Below are 23131 nucleotides of genomic sequence, written 5' to 3'. Positions count from 1 at the left end.
TATTACTGTTATATTTTTTTCATAATTACGATGACAGTTATAATGGGACGGATAAAAACGACCATATATGAAAGCGAAAAGTGACAGTGCTCAAATGCTGATAGTCATATATGAGTTTAAGCGAAAACTTTCTTTCAATAGCATATCTTGTAGCAAGTACACTTCCTGAGCGTATAACCTGCTCTCAACTGCGCTAGCTCTCCTCACTTGTGTATACGCTCACTAGCATCGGTGGTATTGCATGCCTGTAGTCACAAGCATTTTATGTAATCGAGCGAGGAGAATGCTCGGAGAAAGAAAGTTTACTTTCAGAGTAAGTATCCGCGTTTACTCGCCGAGGTTAACATCCTCTTTTCAGCTACCTCTCCTATTTCCCACCTCTGTACTATTTGATGCGCGTGCGCTCTCAGTTATCTGTTCGTCTGTATATCTCTATCTCTTTTTCTTTCTGTTTCTTTCTATATTCATTCTCGCTCTTGCTGCTCTGTTATGGTACGTGCGGCAACACGTGCTTTCGCTACACCTTTTTGTTAGCCGATTATTGTTAATTATTCTAGTTTTTTACACTATTAAATTGAAATGTCAGTAATACATAGTTCATTATGTGTAACACATGTAAATATAACTCCGTTATGAAGTTACTTAAAGTACCAAGTTCTCAATATAACCTTATTTAAAGAAATTGCCAAAATGGCTGAGGAAAACGAAGATACTTCTGAAGATAGTACTGATGTTTTTAGTTCAAAGTTTGATCCATTGAAAGCATTCTATACGGATGGACTAAAAGTTCCAGATGCGGAAGCACCAATATTTGATAATATCAGCAAATTTGAAACCTTTTGTTTGAAAGGTCTTACTGCGAAGGTATATTTTACTAACTTTCATGTGTTGCTAGTCTTAGAATAATTTAATTATACTAATTCGGGTGTAATGATGCTTTGAAAACTCCATATTCAAATAGTCTAAACTGTATTTACGTATTGTATACTGATACTTCCACATATACTTGAATAGTATATTTCCCTAACGGTCTTAAAGTCAAATTTTCTAAGTAAATACCAAGATAATTGAAATCTAAGCAAGATTTCCTGAAAACTCTTTGTACATGAATTATAAACCATACTGTCATAATGATAGCTAGAAACAATAATCAAAAGCGTTAAAAATTAAGTTTGTAAAAATAAAAAATAACGCTGAGGGTCAATTCTTACATAAAATAAATCCAATAACTGCTTAGCATTTTATTGACATTTTGCTGATGTCTCCTCTGTAAGGTAAGATTATGTAATGAAAATACCAATATAATATAGATGAAAATAAATAATTGAGCATATTGTAATAATTAAAATATAGAGCGATTTGAGATATAAACAGATTTTTTCTAACAAAGTTTATATTGAGCAACCATTTGGCTGCTATTTTCAATTGTTTTTTATTTAACAGATAATTGACAGAGATATGCAGAAGGGTGTGGAAATAAAATCGACTTCAAGATCATTTATTTCTCAAGGTAAAATATTCAAATTATTTGAGTATGGAAGTTTTAATTTATTTGTATCGTTATACTTCGCACACACCTCTCAAGGTTGCAGATATCTAAAGCAACTATTTTCATATTAAGTTCATTGTTGCATGCACTCAATAATATAAAATTTATAATTTGATTTTGGCGTTCAAAGCACCAGTATTAAACTTTCTTTTAATTGTAACATGCAAATTGACCTTTAACTATCAATTGTGAACTAAATATTTTCTATTTATAGTAAATTTATATAGCACACTTATTGATATGTCTTAAAATACACAGATATTGATATGTCTTAAAATTTTGTTACAAGAGATAAAAATTGAATAGAATAAATTGAAAAAATATATATTTTTATTTTTTTTGTACATTATAATTTAAGAGTTATGTAGGTCTCGGTATCTAATTATCAGAATATTATACCCATTAAATTTCAAGAATATTTACGAATGTTTTTAACGAGATCATAAAAAAACACGATGTTAAATTTATCAATAATACTAATATAAACCATAATCACTACTATTGAGTATTATATAACACTAATCGGATTGAATTTTTACATGTTCAAGCTTGAATTTTACTAGCTACGAGCAAGAAAAATTCTCTAGTGAGCCCTCAGTTCAAGTATAACTTCCTTTTTTAAACTAGACAAAATTTTACATGCAGAAACCGTAAAGTTGAGATTTAGGATATGGAACTCGGGAATTGAGAAAGACCGCGAGTATTGTTCATAAAGCAGTTTCTATGTATAATATAACTTTAAAAGTGCATTAAAGCATAACTCTTCTATTAAAAAATCATTACTAATAATTTCTTTTAATAACAAGCGTAGTAATAATGAAATATAGAAAAATACAATATTCCAATGTAAAACTCGAGGCGAAGCAAGTCGCAAAAACGCTCTCGCGAAATCTAACTATAAATTGGAGAAATTAGAATGATACTCTACAAAGATATGAGTGATACGTGGGACATAACTGACGGACTGTTCGATCGCGTCTCGTTTAAATCAGGTCAAGTATATTTTCAAGGAATGTAACTAGATAAGAGTACTTTCTATGTAAAAATCTATATTGTTAAGAACAAGATTCACTTTATACTAATTTCATTTTTTACTTACCAATTATTAACTTATATTGTTAGAAATGTATTGTCGGTTAAAAACTAATTGTTTTAAACTAATTTTTATGTAATTGGGTACAATATTTCAATAAGATGATTGAATTGATAATTCGAAAACTAGAAATATTGTTCAAATATAAGTAAACTAGCTTGTAATATATACAGTAAAGGAATCTAGAAACTGAAGGAATCCTGTTTACCATTAAACCAAAAAAACGGGAAGTCTAATGAAAACCACCAAATTCTGATATATCGATATTCACTAAAATTTCTTTTGTTTATTATTTTAATCACAATACGGTTCTAGCAATTCTTAGATTTCAATACTACGATTATAAATAGCTAATCTGATAACATTTGAGTAATTATTTTTGTAAGTTATTCGGGATCCCGTCAAATAAACTCAAAAGTTACTACATTGACTCAAGAAATCTTTGATGGGAAACTTATTGCAAATGAATCGACTGCGTTTTTATGAGCGTATAATTTTAAGCCATACATAGAATATTGATAGTTTTAAAATCGTTAAGAAATATAAGTTATAATATGTAGAGATTTTATTGATTTTTTCCAGCAATTTATACTTGAACTGCATGTTTATAAAATATCTCTTAATCGATCGATATACATACAGTGATTGACCTTTGCTGCTGTTGTCAAATTCGAAAAACTGTAGTTACTTACAGTTGAATTTACTGTTATTATATTAATGTGGTATTATATTAATATAGTAGTCAATAGAATAACGCGCGCGCGCGCGCGCGCGCGCGTGTGTGTGTGTGTGTGTGTGTGTGTGTGTGTGTGTGTGTGTGTGTGTGTGTGTGTGTGTGTGTGTGTGTGTGTGTGTGTGTGTGTGTGTGTGTGTGTGTGTGTGTGTGTGTGTGTGTGTGTGTGTGTGTGTGTGTGTGTGTTGTAGCCTCACTATATTACTGCTCATTCTCGTTTCTCCCGTTGATACTTAAAATTGCTCTTTTATTATTATTGTTATTCCTTTGAGCATTACGTTTATTTTTATCGCTATACAGAGGTGCACTAGGTATCTGTATGAAGCAGCCTCCCCACCACTTTTTGGGCATAGGAGAAAATTTGTATATGGATTATTTTGGGGATTCATACAATAAAAGGTGAAATCCAAACAGCCACAATTACGGTAACAGGAATGTGAAATTTTCATTTCTAAATATTTTCACATGCCTTGAGTTCAAATCCGTAATCTCTTGCAGAGACCTGAGTTCTTACCTACTGAGCCACCGTGAAATAATTAAATAATTGATTTCCACGAGGATCTAAGAATTACTGTATGTAATTTGCATGGCTTATATTGCAAAAATGAATTGTTTCCATTTTTGCATTATAAAAACAAACTAAGATCTTGTCATGTAACTGTACATAATAACTAATAAAGAGTACATATATACATATGCGATAAGTGAAAAAGAAGAGCAGAAGAGTGTGTGCTTCGTGCTCTTCCATGAAGAAAGATAGTAAGTCGAATAAAAGGAAAGAAGGAAAAAGAAAGAGAAAAGAGAAAATAAAAGATAAAAACCCAAGACTGAGAGAGGAAGATAGACCCAATACATGTAGAGGAATAATGCTTGCTTGCGGCTTGAGTGCGCTGCCCGTAAGGACGTTGAACTTTGCACGATTCTCAACTGGGGGATCATCTGTACATGAGTACAACAAGACTTAGAGAACGTTCACTTTCACCCGAAAATATTCTGTTACCATAAAAAATAAGCCATATTTTGAAATTGCATTAATCGGAAATAAAAAAAAGTTAATTAATTAGTCAGCATCACAGTACTTCTTATAACTTTTTATTGTAACAATAATGGAAAAAAATTAAAAAATACAAATGTTCAAACTACTTTTAAAATTTTTCGAATTCTTAGAAAATTTATTTTCGGAATTTAATCTAATTCACTAGAATTTGAACGATATAATTTTTAGTATGTGTTTATTCTTATTAAGTATAAAAGATATCGATTATCAAGAGATATGATTTCTTTATAAAATGATATACATCAAATTATGGATTTGTCATAAGTTTTCGAAAATATATAACGTCATTAACAAACATGTCCAATAGATATAAATATATTAATCTAAATGATTGATTAAATTTAAATAACTCTGATTCAACTTGAATATTTTTAAATGTCATTCAATATTTTATTTCTATAGAAAATTAGATTGAATGGAATTTGAAGTATTTCTGTCATTTTATTATAAAATAAAAATATTAGATATTACTCTATTATTTTCACCAAGATAATTTTGTCAACAACTTAATGACAAAAATTCATCACGTTCAGAATTTTTTCAATTTTAGAAGTAGATTCTAAAAGTCGTTCAATTATCAACCCAACCCAAATTTTTTAGTTAATAAAAAAAAAGAGAATCCTCTATGAATGATAACAATTATTATTACTAATGGATAATTCGCTTTTATATATTTCAAATTATAATATTTAAAACATTTGTCTTGTTTTATTTCACCTTGATATTAAATTTCTTTTTTTATATACTTATTTTCTTTTCGAAAATTGCCGTTTTTCATGCGTTATTATGAACTTTTTTTATTGTTTCCCTTAATTCGTATTGTTAATAGTATTTCATAACATCCCCTTAAATTTAAGGAATAGAAATCTTCATAACAACTACATTTTTAATTTTTAAATCACATATTTTCAGATTCTACTCGATCAATTCTAGTTGAAAGAAAAAAGAAATGCTCTGAAAAGAATATCATTGACCGAATGGCAAAATGTTTTGGTCCTTTATCTGCTCTGTACCAATACATGGAACATAGAATAAAAGTTAAGGTAATTACTATGACTTTTCATATCAACATTTCATAAATACGAGTGCTATAAAGTGCTTATAAATAGAACGAAAATTTTTGTATGAATTATAGTTAAATCAAGGAAAATTTGTAATTGGCAGTCACATGTTAAAACTGCATTAATTGATAAGCATCGATACGTAATTTTTCATTTTATTTGAAACATAATAAGACGATCGTAATTTTTCATAACAGAACCTTGTGTTATCTTGCAAATTGTTATCTTGTATTTATATATCAAATAAGATTCGCTTGGTCACCAATCCCAATGGTAAGAAAGAACATTTTAATATGCTTGATAATAATTAATACGATAATAGATAATCAGGATCCGAAATCCTTTCGTTTGAATAGGTGGCCTGGAATAGTATTTTTGTGATTTCACATAAAATTTTCTTGCAAATGAATTTCAAATGAATTTGAAATAGATAGATAGAATGTACACTGTTAAAAAAAAAATAAAAGGAACAGAAAATATTTCTAAATTTTTCGGCGATTTTGGAAGAGCCGTATTTATGAGAAATGAGTTTCCAGATGAAAAAAAGTATTTTAAAGCTTGAAGTTTCTAGTTTAAGGATTTCTTAGTAAAAATTTTTCATTTGTTGTGGTTAGTGCTCAACTCTAAAAAAAAGAGCAGGAACCAAATTTGGAAAATATTTGTTTTTTTTTTGTGTACACGAACATCGGAAAATTTTTCCAGTTCAAACAAACTTAAATTTGAGTTAACTTATTTATTCAGCATTAATTTTGTTTTTTTCTCATCTCTCTATGCCCATTTGTTACTGAGATCTTGAACTTTGAATGAAAAATGTTGTTTTCCCTTCAATTGCCATCATCTAAGCAACCAATAATAGCATAGCAAATAAAGGAGCAGCACTAAAAATTAGAATCAATTCCTTAAAAAATCTATTATTTCTAAACATTGTTTTCTTCTTTTTTCGAGTTTTGATAATTGTTCGACGACAAATTATCGACAAAAAAAAACTTTTTTTTTAATTATCATTCATTATTGACATTTATGAAAACTACCAGGTTGAGGCAGGTTTTCTAAAATAACCTAAAAAGCCATTTTTTCGTACTTTTTTCAAATTGATATCAAAGATTGAAAAACATTTGTTTTCAATAACCAATGAATAGATTTTGTAGGGAATTTATTTTAGTTTTTAGTAGCGCTCCTTTATTTGCTGTACGATTATTGGTTGCTGAAATATTGACGATTAAAGGAAAAAAGATCAATTTTCATTCAAAGTTCGATATCTCAGTGACAAATGGGCATAGAGAGATGAGGAATAAATAAAATTGATGCTGAATAAATAAGTTGATTCAAATTTAAGTTTGTTTGAACGAAAAAAATTTTCCGAAGTCCGTGTACAAAAAAAAAAAATATTTGCCCAATTTTTTTCTCGCTCGTTTTCTTAGAGTTGAGCACTAACTACAGCTAGTGAAAAATTTTTACTGAGAAATCCTGAAACGAGAAACTTCAAACTTTCAAATACTTTTTTTCATCTGAAAACTATCATTTTTCATAAACACGACCCTTCCAAAATCGTCGAAAAATTAGGAAATTATTTCTGTTCTTTTTATTTTTTCTCGCACAGCGTGCGCAAAGTTCGATTTTGCGCACGCTTTTCCGTGTGCAAAACCCTTGATTCCCGTACGCTTATCGTAACACGGAACTGCGCATGCGCAAACCCATTCCCGCACGGGGAAATACTTTGCGCACGCTAACTGCGTGGGGGAAATACTTTGCGCACGGAAAAAATGCGTCAATGCCTACAAAGTTTAACGAGGGAATACTGGGGAAGATACATTTTTCCCGATTACTGTAATTGGCGAAGACAAATTTTCGCCAGTTACTGTAATTAAGGAAGATAAATTTTCTCCAATGAAAAAAATCTAGGAAAGATCAATTTTATTTTTTATCTCCAGACATATTTATGATTACATTACAGTTATAAAAATTTAATGTAATTTAAATGTTTTTAAATTTAATGTTTATTTAAATCTATTGTATTTGCCAAATTTATTTCTGTAGCACCTTTTGTTTAGACATTTTTGTTGAATTGAAAGGAACTAGAAAGGACAAACGCGAAAGGACAACTGCCAAATTTGTACTGGCAGAATGTTTTCCGTCGGACCTCAAGAACATAGTTTTTGAATTTTCATTTTTAAAAATGAGTTGCGTGGAGTGGGAAAGGACTTCGTTTTCCCAATATTTTTCGCTATCTATATTGTCAATGGGGAAAAAAAATGTTTTGCGTGTTTTTCCACATTTATTCCTTAATTATAAAACCTTCTTTTTCCACCCATCTCACAAATTCAAAGTATAATCGAACTTTTCGCATCTCGTACGAGAAAATAGTATACGATACGCGTGCGAAAAGTAGGCGATCATGCACGCGCGTTACCGACCTCGCTTCGCTCGGTCGGTAACCCTCGCGCGTGCGGGAATCACCTACTTTGTGCACTTGTATCGTAATGTACTATTTCAGTAGTGTATATTCTATCTATGACTATTCTAATTTTGCAAGAAAATTTTATTTGAAATCACAAATATACTATTCCAGGCCACCTTGCGGATGAAATAGGTTAAAACAATTTTGAAAAATACACCGGTTTTTTAGATATGCTAACTTAAAGAGGCGAAAAAGGCAGTTTTTTGGTATATTTGATAATCTGTAATATCGTGAAAAAAATGTTGAAATATATTTCTTTAATCGAGATATTCTTGATTGAAGTCAAGTATTTTTGCGTATGTTGTATATGCGTATCCGTTTCGAAACTACTAAAATTCTTGACTTTAATCAACGATATCTCGATTCAAAAATAAAAAGATATCTCAAATCTAAACAATGGATTGTAAAGAGTTAGAGTTGGCCTTTTTAGTTAGTTCTCTCCATTTACAGAAAAAAATCTTTTCCATGATATTATAGAACTTCAAATATAAAAAAAAATTTTATATAAAATAAGAATTTTACTCAAAAAGTTACTTTGAAAATGATTCTCAGTTGATTAAGAACAAAATCATGCAGGTCTATGGTATTGTTGACTTTAATTTCTTATCTAATGTAATATTTATTATGGTTGGACTTGCCTTATTCCTTCTCTGAGGGAGGGGGGAGGAGGCAGAAAGTGCTTCTCTCGCTTATGTATGATATGTCTAAGAAGAACTTAATATCTGAATTAATGTACGATGATAAGGAGTTTGAATTACTGTGATTTAATTTAATTAATTAAAATTGTTCCAAGGTCAGTTTAATAATTTATCAGTGAGTATTTAAAATTAGATTGATTACATGAAAAAGAAATATACAAAACAATCCGAAGCGCCCAATAAGTTTCATAAAAGTAAAACTAGAAATCTTGTGAAAATATTCTCAAATATTTTCTTTTGATTCAAGTTTTACAAGTTCAGCCATAAGACGATCACGTATCACAGCAAGGTCAATGCTCGTGGCCATGGAAACGAACGCGCCCTCAGCTTCGATTATAAGAATGAACGTAGAGAATTTTCGGCGCGTGGGATATCAGTTGTGGGTGTAACATGTAAGCAAGGTCACAAGTCAGTTCGAGTTCATCGACTTCGTTTATTCCATCAATTTTTATTAATACATTAGTGATTATTAATATTAGTGTTTTTTTTCGTTTACATTTAAATATCTCTCATTTAATTTTTTTTCAACTGGCTAACTTGATGCCTTTCCAGACGATGAAGGAGATTGAAAATACAATTCTATTTTTTTAGGCATCAAATTTACCTAAATTTTTGTGTGCATAAATCCGAATAAGACTAGACAAATTAATCGAAAGTTAAAATTTGCATAATTATCTATATAAAATTTTGAAAAATCAGGAAAGTTTTTTTTAGTATATTAAAAGTCGTATTACTTTTCTCCCTTGTATTGAAAGCTATTTAATATTCGTATTCGATCATTTATTCCTTAAAATAATATAATTATTATATAAAGGTGTATTTTAGAAGACACTTTTGAGAAAGTTTTTCTATCCTCGCATACACTTTACACGTAAGTAATAAATAACCTTGCGTACATGTAACTAATGTAAGTGTAAAAAAAGCTACATGAGAATGAAAAGATCCTATCACTAGCATTTCGAATATATTTTTATATTGAACTTATTAAGGACAAAATTTTAAAAGAATTTCTATGTCTAAGTATAGATAAAATCGAACTATAAGCAGATAAAAAATTATTTTGACTGGATGGCGATATAATATCGATTTACAATGATTAAACTATTCCTCGCTAATTCAGTTGTAATTTTCGCACAATTTTGCTCATGATGTGGTATGAAAAAACAAGCAAAAATATTGAATAAGTAACCACATCATGGTATAAATGATTAACTGAAATAATTACTTATGCTATTCAAAAAAAAAAAATTCTTTGTATGATTGGATTTATTTCTTTTTCAATTTTCCTCGTGGGCCCAACCATTAACAGTACATCGAAGAAAACCGTTAGCGTGGTAAATAATTTTGATTGTATTGTATTGATTAGTAAAGTGGAAAATAGTAAACAACAATAATAATATAATAAATTATATTGATACACATGATAATACTGCAAGAGTACATTAAGACTAACTTTTTGTATAGTTTTTAAATTAGAGTAAAATGTACGATATTTTTTATTTTTGGTAACAATTTGTATTGTTATATGTAACGATTATGTTTCACTATAATAGAAAAGTTGACAATTATAGTAATTTCTAGTAATTTCTCTCTTTATTTATCGTAACTATATATCTTTTACATAACTACAGTTTTCCTCGGCGTGAGAAAATGGAAATTTAAAAGAAAAGGTCTTACTTTAATTGTTTTTATTTAGAAAACAAGTAATTTCGAAATTCGAATTGTGAGAATTATCTGTCTTCTAAACTGTTCAAGCAATGACATGATCGATATTGAGAAATAAGTTTCAACAATAATTATTAAAAGTATTTCTAAAATTCTTTTTTTTTTTTAATAATTCTTTATGAATCTCACGTTTATTTGTAAAGAAAAAGTTGCACTAAGACTTAAATGTCTACGTCAATTTTTTCAAAAAACAATTTTGGTGGGCAAACGTGTAGGCGCGTGTGTGATTGATATCACGACTCGCGGTTGCGAATAGCATGCAAGTAGACACGAAATAGTGACAAAGCAGAGGTAGCGCGCGACTATCTATACAGTAAGATGGCAATTCTGGGCTCTGCTGAAAGATATTCATTCTTTGTTTTAATGTTCATGCATTCGATAATTTTATATTTGCAATAAGTCGAATTGAAAGTTTAAAATACCATTTACGATCGAGAAGAGGTTTAGATCGATAGATGTAGTTTTGAATTATTCGTCAAAGATGATTTCAATAATGTTCCTTTAATTTTGTTTCAAGACCGAAAAATTCTTCTAACAGATTCACGTATTATACGTTACAAACCAGCGTCTAAGACCCCGGTCCCATAGCTACGTATGAATGCGGACGGATACGGACGCGAATCGCAACTCTAGTAACCTCACTAAAAATATCTAGTTAGATTATTTAGTACCAACACTACCGGTAGTGAGCAAAAGTGACTGTTGTTTAAAACTGTAGCGCCGAACGTACCACATTTAATGAATGCTTATCTAACCTTTACATTATTGCAGTCTATAAGATGGCAAATGATAGAGAATTGATAAACTTTCAACTACAATTAGTGGAATTAGGCCTTAATTTTATGGAAGTACTTGAATAAATGAGAAGAAGAAGAAAATATATATAAATGATATGTATTAATCACCAAAAGCTTTTTTTACATTAGCATACTCATCAATAAGCAATATTCATGAGAATTTGAAAAGTAAATTGTAGACCTGACATTTAAACATTAAATGTGGTACGTTCGGCGCTACAGTTTTAAACAACAGTTACTTTTGCTCACTACCGGTAGTGTTGGTACTAAATAATCGAACTAGATATTTTTAGTGATGTCACTAGAGTTGCGATTCGCGTCCGTATCTGTCCGCATTCATACGTAGCTATGGGACTGGGGTCTAATAGATTAGTCATACGTGCATCAATGACATCAATTATACGTTGGGCGAGTCGGCTGGTAATGTCGGTACCCGTATAAACTATGAATTTTCATGATCCTGGTACAGTTCTTTCCTCTTCCTTTCATTTCACACTTTTCAAGAAAAGTAAAACTTCAATGCGAGTAGGCTGCTGCCAACATTTAGAGCCTAGAGATTGTTTGGAAATAAAATTTGAAGCTGCTACCAAGTAAAAATTAAAAGACAATTTTTATTACGACTATGAATCGGCAATTTCAAACTATTTTTATATTATATTAGATTATATTATTCAAAATTGCCATTTTGTAGCCGTAATGAAAATTGTCTTTTATCTTTTACTTGATAGCAGCTACAAATTTAATTTCCAAGCATTCTCTAGACTCTAAGTATTAGCGGCAGTCTACTCACATGTAAGTTTTACTTTCTTGAAAAGTATGGGAGGGAAGGGGATATTTTATATACTATTTAATTTGGTATCAATAACGAACTAAACTATTACGAACGAATATTAACAATTGTCTAAACGGTAATTCATCTTGAACGAAATGTACATTTGCTAACACATTAAAGGGAGAATAAAGAACAAAAAATGAAAGAAGAATAACATGAAATGCTAAGTCTTTTATCGTTGAATGATCTAACGATAATAAATTAGAATTTAGAACAAGTACATTTTAGTTTCCAGATTACTTGTAAGAGATGTTTTGGTTTTTTTACAAATAGAAAATCAGCTACTAGTACCCAAAGCAAAGAGAGAAATTATATATTAAAATAAAATAACGAAAAAATATATATACACATGTGCATTTTTCAAAATTGTATTATTTTCACGAACGTAATAAATATCTAAACAGTTGTGTGTGATTATTTTCACTGTTCCAGATTATAATATTAATAGCCCTTAAAAATATGTACTAGATATTAGATGATTAAATAGATCATTCATCTGCGATTTAGAGATTAAAGATAAAGTTAAGGAAAACTTTTTTCATCATTCTCGCGATGAAAAAAGAATATTTTTTTTTTTCATAAGAGTTTACAATGTAAGAGAAACATCTTTAAAAAGTATTTATTTCTAATTGCATGTTTTATAAAAGTATATATATTGCTATTCGCGTACTTTAACCCCGAGCAAAATTAGTTAAATTTTTAAGTTTTATATATTTAGTGAAAATCAATCTTTAAAGATGGACAGAAGCGCGTTTGAAAACTGTTTTACGAAGTTTAAAATGATAAGCATCGTAAATACAATGAAATTTTTTTTTCAATTTTTACAAACGAAAATTCAAGATTGAACAATTTAAAATTTCTTGTCTGATCTTGTTGATTCTCGAAAAGTAATAGCAAAAAAATTTTAAACATATAATTTTAAAGCTTTTTCGAAGCCCTATTAAAATCAGTTATCAACAAATATTTGTTCAAATTTGACGCACGTACGAGTATTTTTCCCGGATAGTAACATTTTTTTACAACTTTTCAGTTATCTAAATTCAAGTAATAGAAAAAATTTATAAGAGAAAAAATGTTCATTTTTCTACGTGGAATACTGTGGAATTGTTTTAGATTTCTTTTTAAATACATAGTTTTCAACTTTTTTTACCCCACAGCTAGTGTGCTAGAGCTGATTTTAAAAAATTGTCTGGAATATAACATGTTCTTTTTTACTCTTAGAATAATGATGAAAAGTAAAAATTATAATTTCTAGGAAAAAATTTTTTCATCTTTTGTATTGCGAAAATTAAATTGTTAATAAAAAAAAACACATAACAACGCTATATTTTATTTGAATTTATGAAAATATAATAAGTTGGAATATATTAAAATCACGATGATAATAATACACACACACACACACACACACACACACACACACACACACACACACACACACACACACACACACACACACACACACACACACAGAGGAAATCTCCATAAATAAAACTATTTTCTATAGTCGCGTGTACCGCAGCTGCAACCTTTGATTATGAAGAGCGTAACTTCAGATCTGAAACGATTTTTTTTCTAATTCAAGATTCACACCAGAAGCGTTGATGGTATTGGAGGTCACATCGAAGCCTACATCGCTGCTTTTGACACTCACTGGAATCTTGCACTGGAAGATTGTATGCAGGTGTGGACAAGAAAAATTGTTAGAAAAAGTGCAGGTGAAATTCAAATATATATATAACTCTATACTATCGATTCAAGTCAGGATAAAATATGAGGCTTGTATGAAAAGTTTACATGCAAAGTGTAATGATTAATGAATTATGATTTCATAACTATTTCATAAAAATGTTATAACTTTTTTATATTATTTTAAAAGTACCATCTGTGCAAAACAATTTTATACTTAAAAAATAATTAGTATTAGTAAAAAAAAAACTCGAGTGAATATTTAAAGAATTTGTCAGGCGAATATTTTATTTTTCAAAAAATGATTTACACTTTTCAAGTAAATAAATCATAAAATTTTATATCAGACTATCACAAAAAACCGCTATTTAGAGTAAGCAAAAAAATATTCCCTAGATGTTTCAGATAGTTCAGACATCCAAACCACGCTTTCAGGCGATAACATACTTGTTTCAATGTAGCAATATGAAAAAACCGACTTAAACAAAGAGATTAAAAAAATTGGTTTTTTTTTTTGTTTAAACGTAAAAATTAAAGAGTAATTGGCATTTTCATGTAAAGGTAATATCAGATTATGAAAAAGCGTTCCAAAATTCTCTATATGAGAGTTTAGAAGAAAATGATTATCTTTTTCGACTGACGTTGTGCGCTAAAAATCATGTGCACAAAAAAGGGATTTTGCTTGTTAAAGATTCAACTCATTAGCATTTTCTTTATTCTTGTGCCAATCTTGGGCTAGTAGATAAAAAATGAATGAAAATAGTGACAAGACAAGATAAATTTGCAATGACAAGTTTGCATTTTGCTTAATATAAAGTTTCGTTACACCATGAGTAGTTCTGTGTAGATATACTAAATTTTTGATTAATTTGAAATGAAAACAGATATTTCATTAGGAATAACTCTTGGTTGATACAACATAAACAAAACCATTGCTCTAGTAGTATGCGGTCACTATATTATTTGTGATCTTGCCGGTTATAACGCCTGTTAATTCCCTGTATAAAATGAAACGACTACTATGAACAGTAAAATGTTGCAAGATATTTCTGAAATATTATTATTAGTCTTTTCCGAAAAATTGTTTCTGTCTTTATTAATCAAAATTATTTGTAGTACTGTGGTAATATCTGAGGAATTAAGAAGAGTGGGGAGGAAGGTCATTGATTTCTAAGCATGGTAAAACTGTGAGGGTCTTGTGAAGTCAAGCACCGACCTTGAGTAGCTTATCGATTACACTACTAGTACACGTGCAAGCATTTCTAAAAGCTCTTTTTTAGCATATTACGCAGTTTTGGCGATTATAATCACCTAATTTATGGAGAAGTTAAATATCTGATATTTTAAATGATTATTTTGTACAAATATTTTGAAATCAGATTTTTTTGAATGAGATATTTCCGAAAATTTAATTTAGAATGTTATCAATCGGTCGAGCGTTAAAAGAATGTTTGAATTAATGTACATTATGATAGTTTCTATTGATCTAGATGCTCGAAAATGATTAGTACAAAATACCTATAATTTTTTTATTTTACATATTATACATAAGTTAAATATCTTTGTAGAACTGAAACATGCAAAACGTTTTATATTCTCTGTTGAAAAAGCGTGTATTTTATGTCTCATCATTATACGTTTCACATCATATACCTAATTACTATACTTTTTATGAAATTAATTTCCATTAATGCAATTGGCAGTGTTATTTCACTAGTCTATACATTTTTAATCTATTAATTTTAGCACTTTATACCAGTATCATTATTTTATACTATCATTTTATAATCAGAAATTTGGTATGCTTATCTTTTTCAGGAGACTCTCATAAGAAAATAATAACGAAGACAAATACTAATCATATGACTGTTGTGAAGAAGAATAAACGAATGGAAACATTGGAACGGCACATTTCACAATTACTACTCAGGGGTGAACAAATTGTTTCAATAGTAAGGATGGAATGATCAAATAATTTTTCAACAGTCACAATGAGCGCACGTATTTTGCAAAGTCAAAGGATGTTTATCGTGTTTTTAAACATTTTCTAATAAAGATATTACCATATTTTTTATTTTCAAATTTTTAAATAAACTCTAATTTGTAGTATTTTGAGTTTATCTCATTTATATCATTAATTACTATGCGTCTAGTTTTTTGTTTTTGTAAGAGTAAACTCTCTTAGGAGGAAAAGCCTTTCAAACAGTGTTCTATTTTTCTAGTTATTCACTCGAAGCATGCGAGTATTTTAAACTTTGGAACTCCAGATCCTTATAAAATAAATTCCGTAGCGTACAAATTATAATTCCATTCATGAAATTCAGGTGTAGTGTCTTTAAAAAATATACTACTATTCTATATTTGAGTGTTTTTGTTACTATTAAAATAAAAAATTATGGATTTAATGTAACATGTAATAATTTTATAAAATTTACAAATTTTATATTTCTACTTTAATATATTGCTTGATGATTTAAGACACTTTGGAACTCAGTCGACTCATAGTCTCCGTACAGGTCAGACGTGTTTATACCTTTTCTATTACGTTGTGATCGCGAGTGCTTTTCTTTTCGATAGTGTAGTATATTTCATGTAACTCAATTCTGACTCTCATTACATATTATGAATTTACGAAATAATCTGCTGTGAGTCAATTTTTGACTACAGAGGTTAATAAACCACTCCACACAACGAGATGAGCCAACATCAGATGAGTCAACAATCAACGCAACTCAACTACGCAAGTGCAATTGTATGTTAACTCAATCAAGAGTTAACATACACGACAAGTGTATTCAAAATATTCCAGACTCATTCAAAATAGAATTAGACAACACTACGTATTGGATATATGCTTCAACTGATATACTTAAGTGTTTCCTATGTAAACAGGCGGGCCACGTAGCTAAACAATGTTAGGAAACTCAACTCAACCAAAAAATTCCTCAGCCGGCTCTAGTAAGTTTAACGCCTAAAGCAAATGAATTTACTTCAATTAACAACAAAGAGGTTTTTCTAAATCATGAACTGCTTGTAACAGAAATACCTTCTCCCACTACTTTTATAAATAACGTAAGCAATCAACAACTGTTCGCTCCGATTTCGATCATCTTTCAAACGTCCGCTTACTGAATCATCTGTCTCAACTGCCTTATCTGATGGTACGTATATCTCAAGCTCCGGAGTAAGTCTAGTCATTAGATGAAAATTCGTATACAACTGATAATTCTGACATGACCGGAAAATCTAAAAAACTCAAAAAAGTAAACAGCCCTACTAAAAAAATAAAGTGGATAAACAGAAATCAGAGGAATCTCTTTTGCTTGAAGCGAAAATTCTTCCACTTAAAGAAGTTATAGAAAACACAGTTTCCAACTACCCTCTCAGCTACTTAAGCTTACTAAATCTAGTTGATAAAGCGCGCAGTAATACTGATATTGATAAACTAGCATTAGAATTCTGTCTCGATCCAATAAATGTATGTATGAAATATTTTTTACAAAAATTATTTATAAAAATAGAACTCTCTTTTCCACAAAAACATATTCTAGATGGAGACCAATAAAAGGACTCAAAATTACGGTAGGGGTTTTCCACACAAGCCCCAGTTATAGCATACTAGCGGAAACAAATATACCTTTACTGAGCTATTGCAGAAAAATACTTATTTATAAATATGCTTGCAAACTTTCAGTGACATCATTCATGCCTGCATCTAGAATAATATTCACAGAAGAAAATAATTTTTATGTAAACAGAAAATATTACCCACAACCGTTCGCCAAAAGATTGGAAAAATAATTATCGAACTCGATATGGAAATACCAGAAACCATACCTAAAGTCCATCCAATTAATCTGGTTGAAGTAGGTAATATTGTGAAAATCTCGAACCAAGCACACAACTCAAATCCCCTTCTAGATTCAACTAACGTAATTTATACAGACGGTGCTAAAAATATTTCAGGTTCTGGAGCAGGAATAATCTTTCAGGACAAAAACAAAATTCAGATCATTTTGCATAGGTCCTATTCCGAGACTGAAGCAAAATGTATCTCTGCTCTCAGAGCACTTGATTTGACCAAATCAAGAGGATACAGTAATGTTATTTTTTATGTCAATTCTGATCATATGTTCGAGCAACTACTTAATCCATACACTAAAAATCGTCTTATCCAAATTATTCATACAAAACTACTACAAGTATATAACAAATCGATTATAACTAGTCAAACAAGTCGACCAATCGACGTCTAGTAGATGACTCTATTACTAGTTAGAAATACACAGAAAATTATGTCTAAAGCTATTTTACTGAAATGATAAATAAATAGAAAGAATCTAATTTTTTATTAACGCATCAACACATTTTGGAAAAAATGCTCCGATTGAATTGCGATCACTGCAAAGTTATAATATCGATTCCACATATTTTTATTGAATGTCCTTTTTTTACTAAAGACAGAAGTAAAAATAATCTACCTAGCAGAGTCAAGAAAATGCTCAATGATCCTCAGATGTTTCCTAAAGAGATAAATTACCTATCAGACATCAAACTTATTTATAAAATATAAGATAATATTATTTGTATTATGTAGTAATCACAATTCTCTTTTATGTATTTATTATACTTCTTGTACATATTTAGTTAAAACTAATGTAAAACTATTATAATATGTATTTAAAGTCGCTAATGGCCAAGTTGTCGATGCAACGTTAAATAAAATAAATTTAAAAAAAATTAGAACTCGAACCTTCAAAAATAAAGAAGAGTAACATTTTCTTTTTGAATCGGATATTTTGAGTTTCGAACTTTCGATATATCAGATACATAATCAGTGGCCTCGAAAATCTATAACACTATTATGACTCTTATTGTTGCCTCTGAAAAGGTAATTATAATTGATTTACTATAATCTTTACTTAAACACTTAAGCTTGAGCGAGTTCAATTTTCTTATAACATTCTAAAATTTGTTTAATTCAAGATCTTTAAATTTTACGTTTATCACTATCGAGTGAGGAAGATATCATAAAACAGTATCTAACCCATTGTATTTCTCGAATCATTCTAAAATATTTTTTAACTTTCGGTAACTTTACCAAAAGTTTACCGTGGTTTTAACTATGCTGAACTTTTAAAATATATATACTTTGAATCATTTTTTAATATGAGAGGAAATATTCTTCATTGCTTTTTAAATTTGCAAATACTTTAGTTGAAATGCTCGACAGATATATAATACCTTATTCTCCTTTACATACTACTTTAAAGAAGATAAGTGCTGAAAATGAGAAAATCCATTCGGAGTTAGGGATAAGGAGCTTCGCTTCACTCCTAATAAATTATTTTGCCTGCTTTAAAATACTTTTATTTTAATAAACTTCTATTTTTTTGTTATAAACTAAATTGTTTTTTGTAGAGTAATAATAGATGAACATTAATTTTCCTGAGATATTCAAGGAAGCATTTCGTCAGTTATCTGGCAGCACTTTTAGATTAATGTGACATATATATAGTTTTACAAAAATTGAAAAAATATATATGTAATGAAAATTGCTGAAAATCTATTGGCAGTGAATTTCTTCTCGATTACTTGTTGAATACGAACACTACATATTGAGAATAGTAGTAAGGTAGTCGAAGATTACTACGTGTATAAGCTAAAATGCATAACAAGGTTAGGGAACTTATGTGTTTCTGCAATCTCAATTGAGATAGAGCCACAACGTTAAAATTTTTCACGTGAAAAAGTTGTTTAATTAATATTTAACAATTAATATTTTTAATTGTTTAATTTATAATTTAATTAATAAAAAGTACTAAATTATTAAATTAAAAAATATCTCTCATAACAAATATTTATCTTGTTCCTCAATTCTGAATAAAATTTGAAAAAGCAGATAAGCTTCCAAAGCTTGAAATGTATTTTAATTTTTTTACACAAATATCTTTGTCATATAATTGAATCACACTACCCTTATTTTGCTTTTTTTTAAGGATATACTTGATTCTTATTTAAAATATTTGTTCTAAATGAAAAGACGAATTTGCACAATTAAGTTTATAATAAAAACCACTTTTTTAAATAAACAAACGTTAGTATTTAGAAAACATTTTTTTTCTTTTGGCTACAGTTCAACGGAATTCAAGAATATAAACTCTATTTATTGCGTAATATAAAAGTTGATAGATATTCATGATAGTATAATGCAAGAATTAATTGAACTGTTATATTGGTTTCATTTGAAAACTAATAATCATGTGTCCATATATATTTCGACCCTCTAATATGATACAAAAAACATATTATTTCAAACAAAGAAAATGCAGTATTTATTGTTCACGGAAATCACTTTAGGTTTAAACTATACATCTAACCCGAATGAACTATCCAGTTAAAAAAAAAAAACTAACCAGATTTATATATACCTATATGCCGACAATCCTTGTATTGAATATGACAATTGTTTAAAACAAAAGTTATTAAGCTGTAATTACTCTGATGACGGAAATATTTTAATATTTGAAAACGGAAATGAAATGAATGACTTTCCATCAACTTATATGCTTTATTTAATTAATCTATTAAAGCGATATTTCGGTCATTTTGGATTTGTCGAAAGTGTTCTCGACCCACTTCAGATCCAATCGTCGATCAATGTCGATCTATACGATATACAAGGAATACAATAATACGCAACAGAAAACAATACATTAGAAGAGTTGTTTGTTCTACAACTGGTAAAACGGCAATATCTTAATATACAAACATTAGAACTAGTAGAGTATCAATCGTATACCATGCGTTAAATTTAGACGGCATCAAAATAATTTAAGTAATTTCTCAATAGTTGTGATATTCATTCATGTCAAAAATTTAAATAATAACTTGGTAATGTGATAATTTATGTATGAAATATTTTTTTAACAATTTTTTGATTATTTAGTATCTAATTGTCTATTGATATTAGCTTTATGTAAATAGATTTAAGACATTTCAGAAATTAAAATCATTTCACAAATCTCTTACTCAAATTACCCTAATTATCTATTACTCTAGTGTTTCTAGATTCAAAAGAATGATGTGTTTATGCATTACAAGGCTAACGCTGATTTTTTTATCTAGTTTTTACAATCTATTTCGTGCCCACTTACTTTAATACTTAGCATTCTTCTTTTTTGACCGAAATACACCACCTCACACCTTTGACAATTGATTACGATGCGGTGTATTTCGGTTAAACAGGAAGAATACTAAATATTAGAATAAGTGAGCGCGAAAAAGATTGTAAAAACTGGATAAAAAATCAGTGCTAGCCTTGCATTGCATAAACACGAATCATTCTTTTGAATTTAGAAACATTAAAGTAACAGATAATGAGAGTTACTTGAGTAAGAGATTGATTTCTGAAATAATTTAAATCCATTTATATAAAGTTAATATGAATAGATAATTAGATACTAAATAATTAAAAAATGGCTAAAAAATATTCCATAGATAAATACATAAACATTATCAATAATAATTATTTAAATTGTTGATACTAATGAATATCAAAGATATTCAGCAAACTTAAATTATTCTAACGCCATCGAAATTTAACCCATTAAGGATCTAATATCCTAAATTTTCAATGATTTTTTATTAGATTGTTTTCTTATAATATTTGTATTTAAAAGAATTGAGAAACATGATATTCGACGTGAAATTTAACGCTCTTTCAGAATATGATATCAAAATGATTGCAAAGTTAATATTTAAAACGTTATAAACAATTTTTGCAAAAAAATACAATTTTTTCGACTAAAAAATATTTATAATCTAAAATCTGTTTATGAAATCGGTAATATACACATTTATTTATGAATAGAAAAGTATTATCAAGTTCTAAACTTAAAGATAGGTGGGGTTCAGAATGAAAAGTTCAATAGGACAATTTTCAAAATGTCGTCCGAAGAGAATAATTTTTTAAAAAACTTCAGGACACTGCAGCTTAAAAAATTAAGAGCTATTTCAAAAAAATGCTTAGAATAAAAAGTACTTACAATAAAATTCATCGAGGAGTACACTAGAATTTTTTCAAATTTTGTAAGTAATATTTTTAAAAAATTTTTATGTAAACTTTTTGCAATACTTAAAAAATTTACATAAAGTTCTGGAAAAATTCTTGCACATTCTCTGATGACTTCTAGCTACTTTTTATTCCTTGTGATTTTGCCTGAAAGTTGATCCTTTTTGAAAAAATCTAAAATATTATATTTATGCAAGTTATCTTGAATCATGGATTATTTGAAAATTATTTGAAGTATAGTTGTATTTATGTACTCTATCCATTGAAACTTTAAATTTTCATTATGCTTTATTACAGTTTGACAATTTTTTATTTTAGTTTTTCCAGCAGTAAAATCATTCATCTAGAATCGTTTGATTTTTTGCCATATGTAACAGTTTCTTTCCTAGTTGAAAAAAATTCATTTTTTGTTGTTGATTTTTTTCCATGCCTTTCAGTATGTCTAGCATGTTATTTTTATATATAATTTCTGAAAAAACCCTCAGAAATCCATTAAAACAAGAATTACAAAAAAAACTACTTTTTGAGTTATTCGCAAATGTTTAAAATAAAAATTGATAACTTTAAAAAAAAAATACTATTTGTAGTTATAATTATTTAAAGAATTGAAAAATTAAGATGTGACACGTATTTTGAAATAAGCTCGACTTCGATATCTTTAATAGTTTTTGAAATATAGCCTTTTGGAAATTTTTTATCTTTTTCCTTATTAGCTAATAAGTTTTGATATAACTATCATTTCTAAATGAAAATTTCGGAAAAGTTTTACTTCAATACAACAAGTGTGCAAAATCTAAAAAAATCAGTCTGATGTCTCTGATTTCTCTGAGCCCATCGTAATTGCTAAGAATCACCTATATAATGATTATTAAATAAATGATTATTTTATTATTCTCTCTTATAAAAAAAGAACGTATCAAAGAAAAGTCAGTTTGTGTGATTTGATCGTCTGAAAGATAGTTACATGATCAACTGTTAGGTGGTTTTATGTGCGTTTGTGTGTGTGTATGTGTATCGTAGCTGATTGAACGTTCAAAAATGTATCGATACAGTTTGCATGAATTTAATATGAATTGGTCGATTTAATCATATTAACCTCAAAATCATGAGGCCTGCAATGGCTCGGTCGGTACTGCGACGGATTCACACCCTGTAGGCCCGGGTTTCGATTCTCAGTTCCTGCTGATTGATACAAGCACCACTGAAAAAAGTTTCATGTGCTTTGTTCTCAAACATATTGCAAGCTTCCGTCGCTGATTAGCACTGGAGCATAAATAGAGGGATGTTAAAAAAAAGAACTTCAAAATAAAAATCGAATGCTACCTTGTGATAGAAAAATTAATTGAATTTTGTTCTATGCAAAAG

General features: G+C 28.9%; 2 protein-coding genes and 1 long non-coding RNA gene across 9 annotated transcripts in view; 2 read left to right on the top strand and 1 right to left on the bottom strand.

The window, feature by feature from the left end:
• LOC131666872 (ecdysone-induced protein 74EF-like) overlaps window positions 1–23131 on the bottom strand; it is a 118957-nt gene that overhangs the window by 81887 nt on the left and 13939 nt on the right. The gene's annotated exons all lie outside the window — the stretch shown is intronic.
• On the top strand, window positions 481–15948 carry LOC131666873 (U7 snRNA-associated Sm-like protein LSm11). The gene is made up of 5 exons (XM_058939889.1): window positions 481–864; window positions 1444–1510; window positions 5345–5475; window positions 13589–13721; window positions 15511–15948. The coding sequence occupies exons 1-5, from the start codon at window positions 691–693 to the stop codon at window positions 15657–15659; spliced, it is 654 nt and encodes a 217-aa protein (XP_058795872.1). The 5' UTR covers window positions 481–690; the 3' UTR covers window positions 15660–15948.
• Window positions 16208–18437, top strand: LOC131666874 (uncharacterized). 4 transcript variants are annotated; one of them, XR_009302141.1, is made up of 4 exons: window positions 16208–16650; window positions 16733–17170; window positions 17244–17558; window positions 17659–18437. It is a non-coding gene; the product is annotated as an uncharacterized LOC131666874 (long non-coding RNA). The 4 variants fall into 4 exon arrangements; XR_009302143.1 differs by having other exon boundaries at window positions 17638–18437; XR_009302142.1 differs by having other exon boundaries at window positions 17244–17562.

Source organism: Phymastichus coffea, unplaced genomic scaffold (genome assembly GCF_024137745.1).
Source record: "Phymastichus coffea isolate CEN01 unplaced genomic scaffold, Cenicafe_Pcof_1.1 PCOF00061, whole genome shotgun sequence".
Lineage (NCBI taxonomy): Eukaryota > Metazoa > Arthropoda > Insecta > Hymenoptera > Eulophidae > Phymastichus > Phymastichus coffea.
Note: the sequence above shows the minus strand (reverse complement) of the source record. Positions and strands in the feature narration are given on the sequence as shown.

Excerpts from the sequence above, each read along its gene's own strand:
- LOC131666873 (XM_058939889.1), top strand. The coding sequence starts at position 691 with ATGGCTGAGGAAAACGAAGATACTTCTGAAGATAGTACTGATGTTTTT. Across the intron at positions 5,476-13,588 it reads AACATAGAATAAAAGTTAAG|ATTCACACCAGAAGCGTTGA; the intron begins GTAATTACTATG and ends TTCTAATTCAAG. Across the intron at positions 13,722-15,510 it reads AATTGTTAGAAAAAGTGCAG|GAGACTCTCATAAGAAAATA; the intron begins GTGAAATTCAAA and ends TATCTTTTTCAG.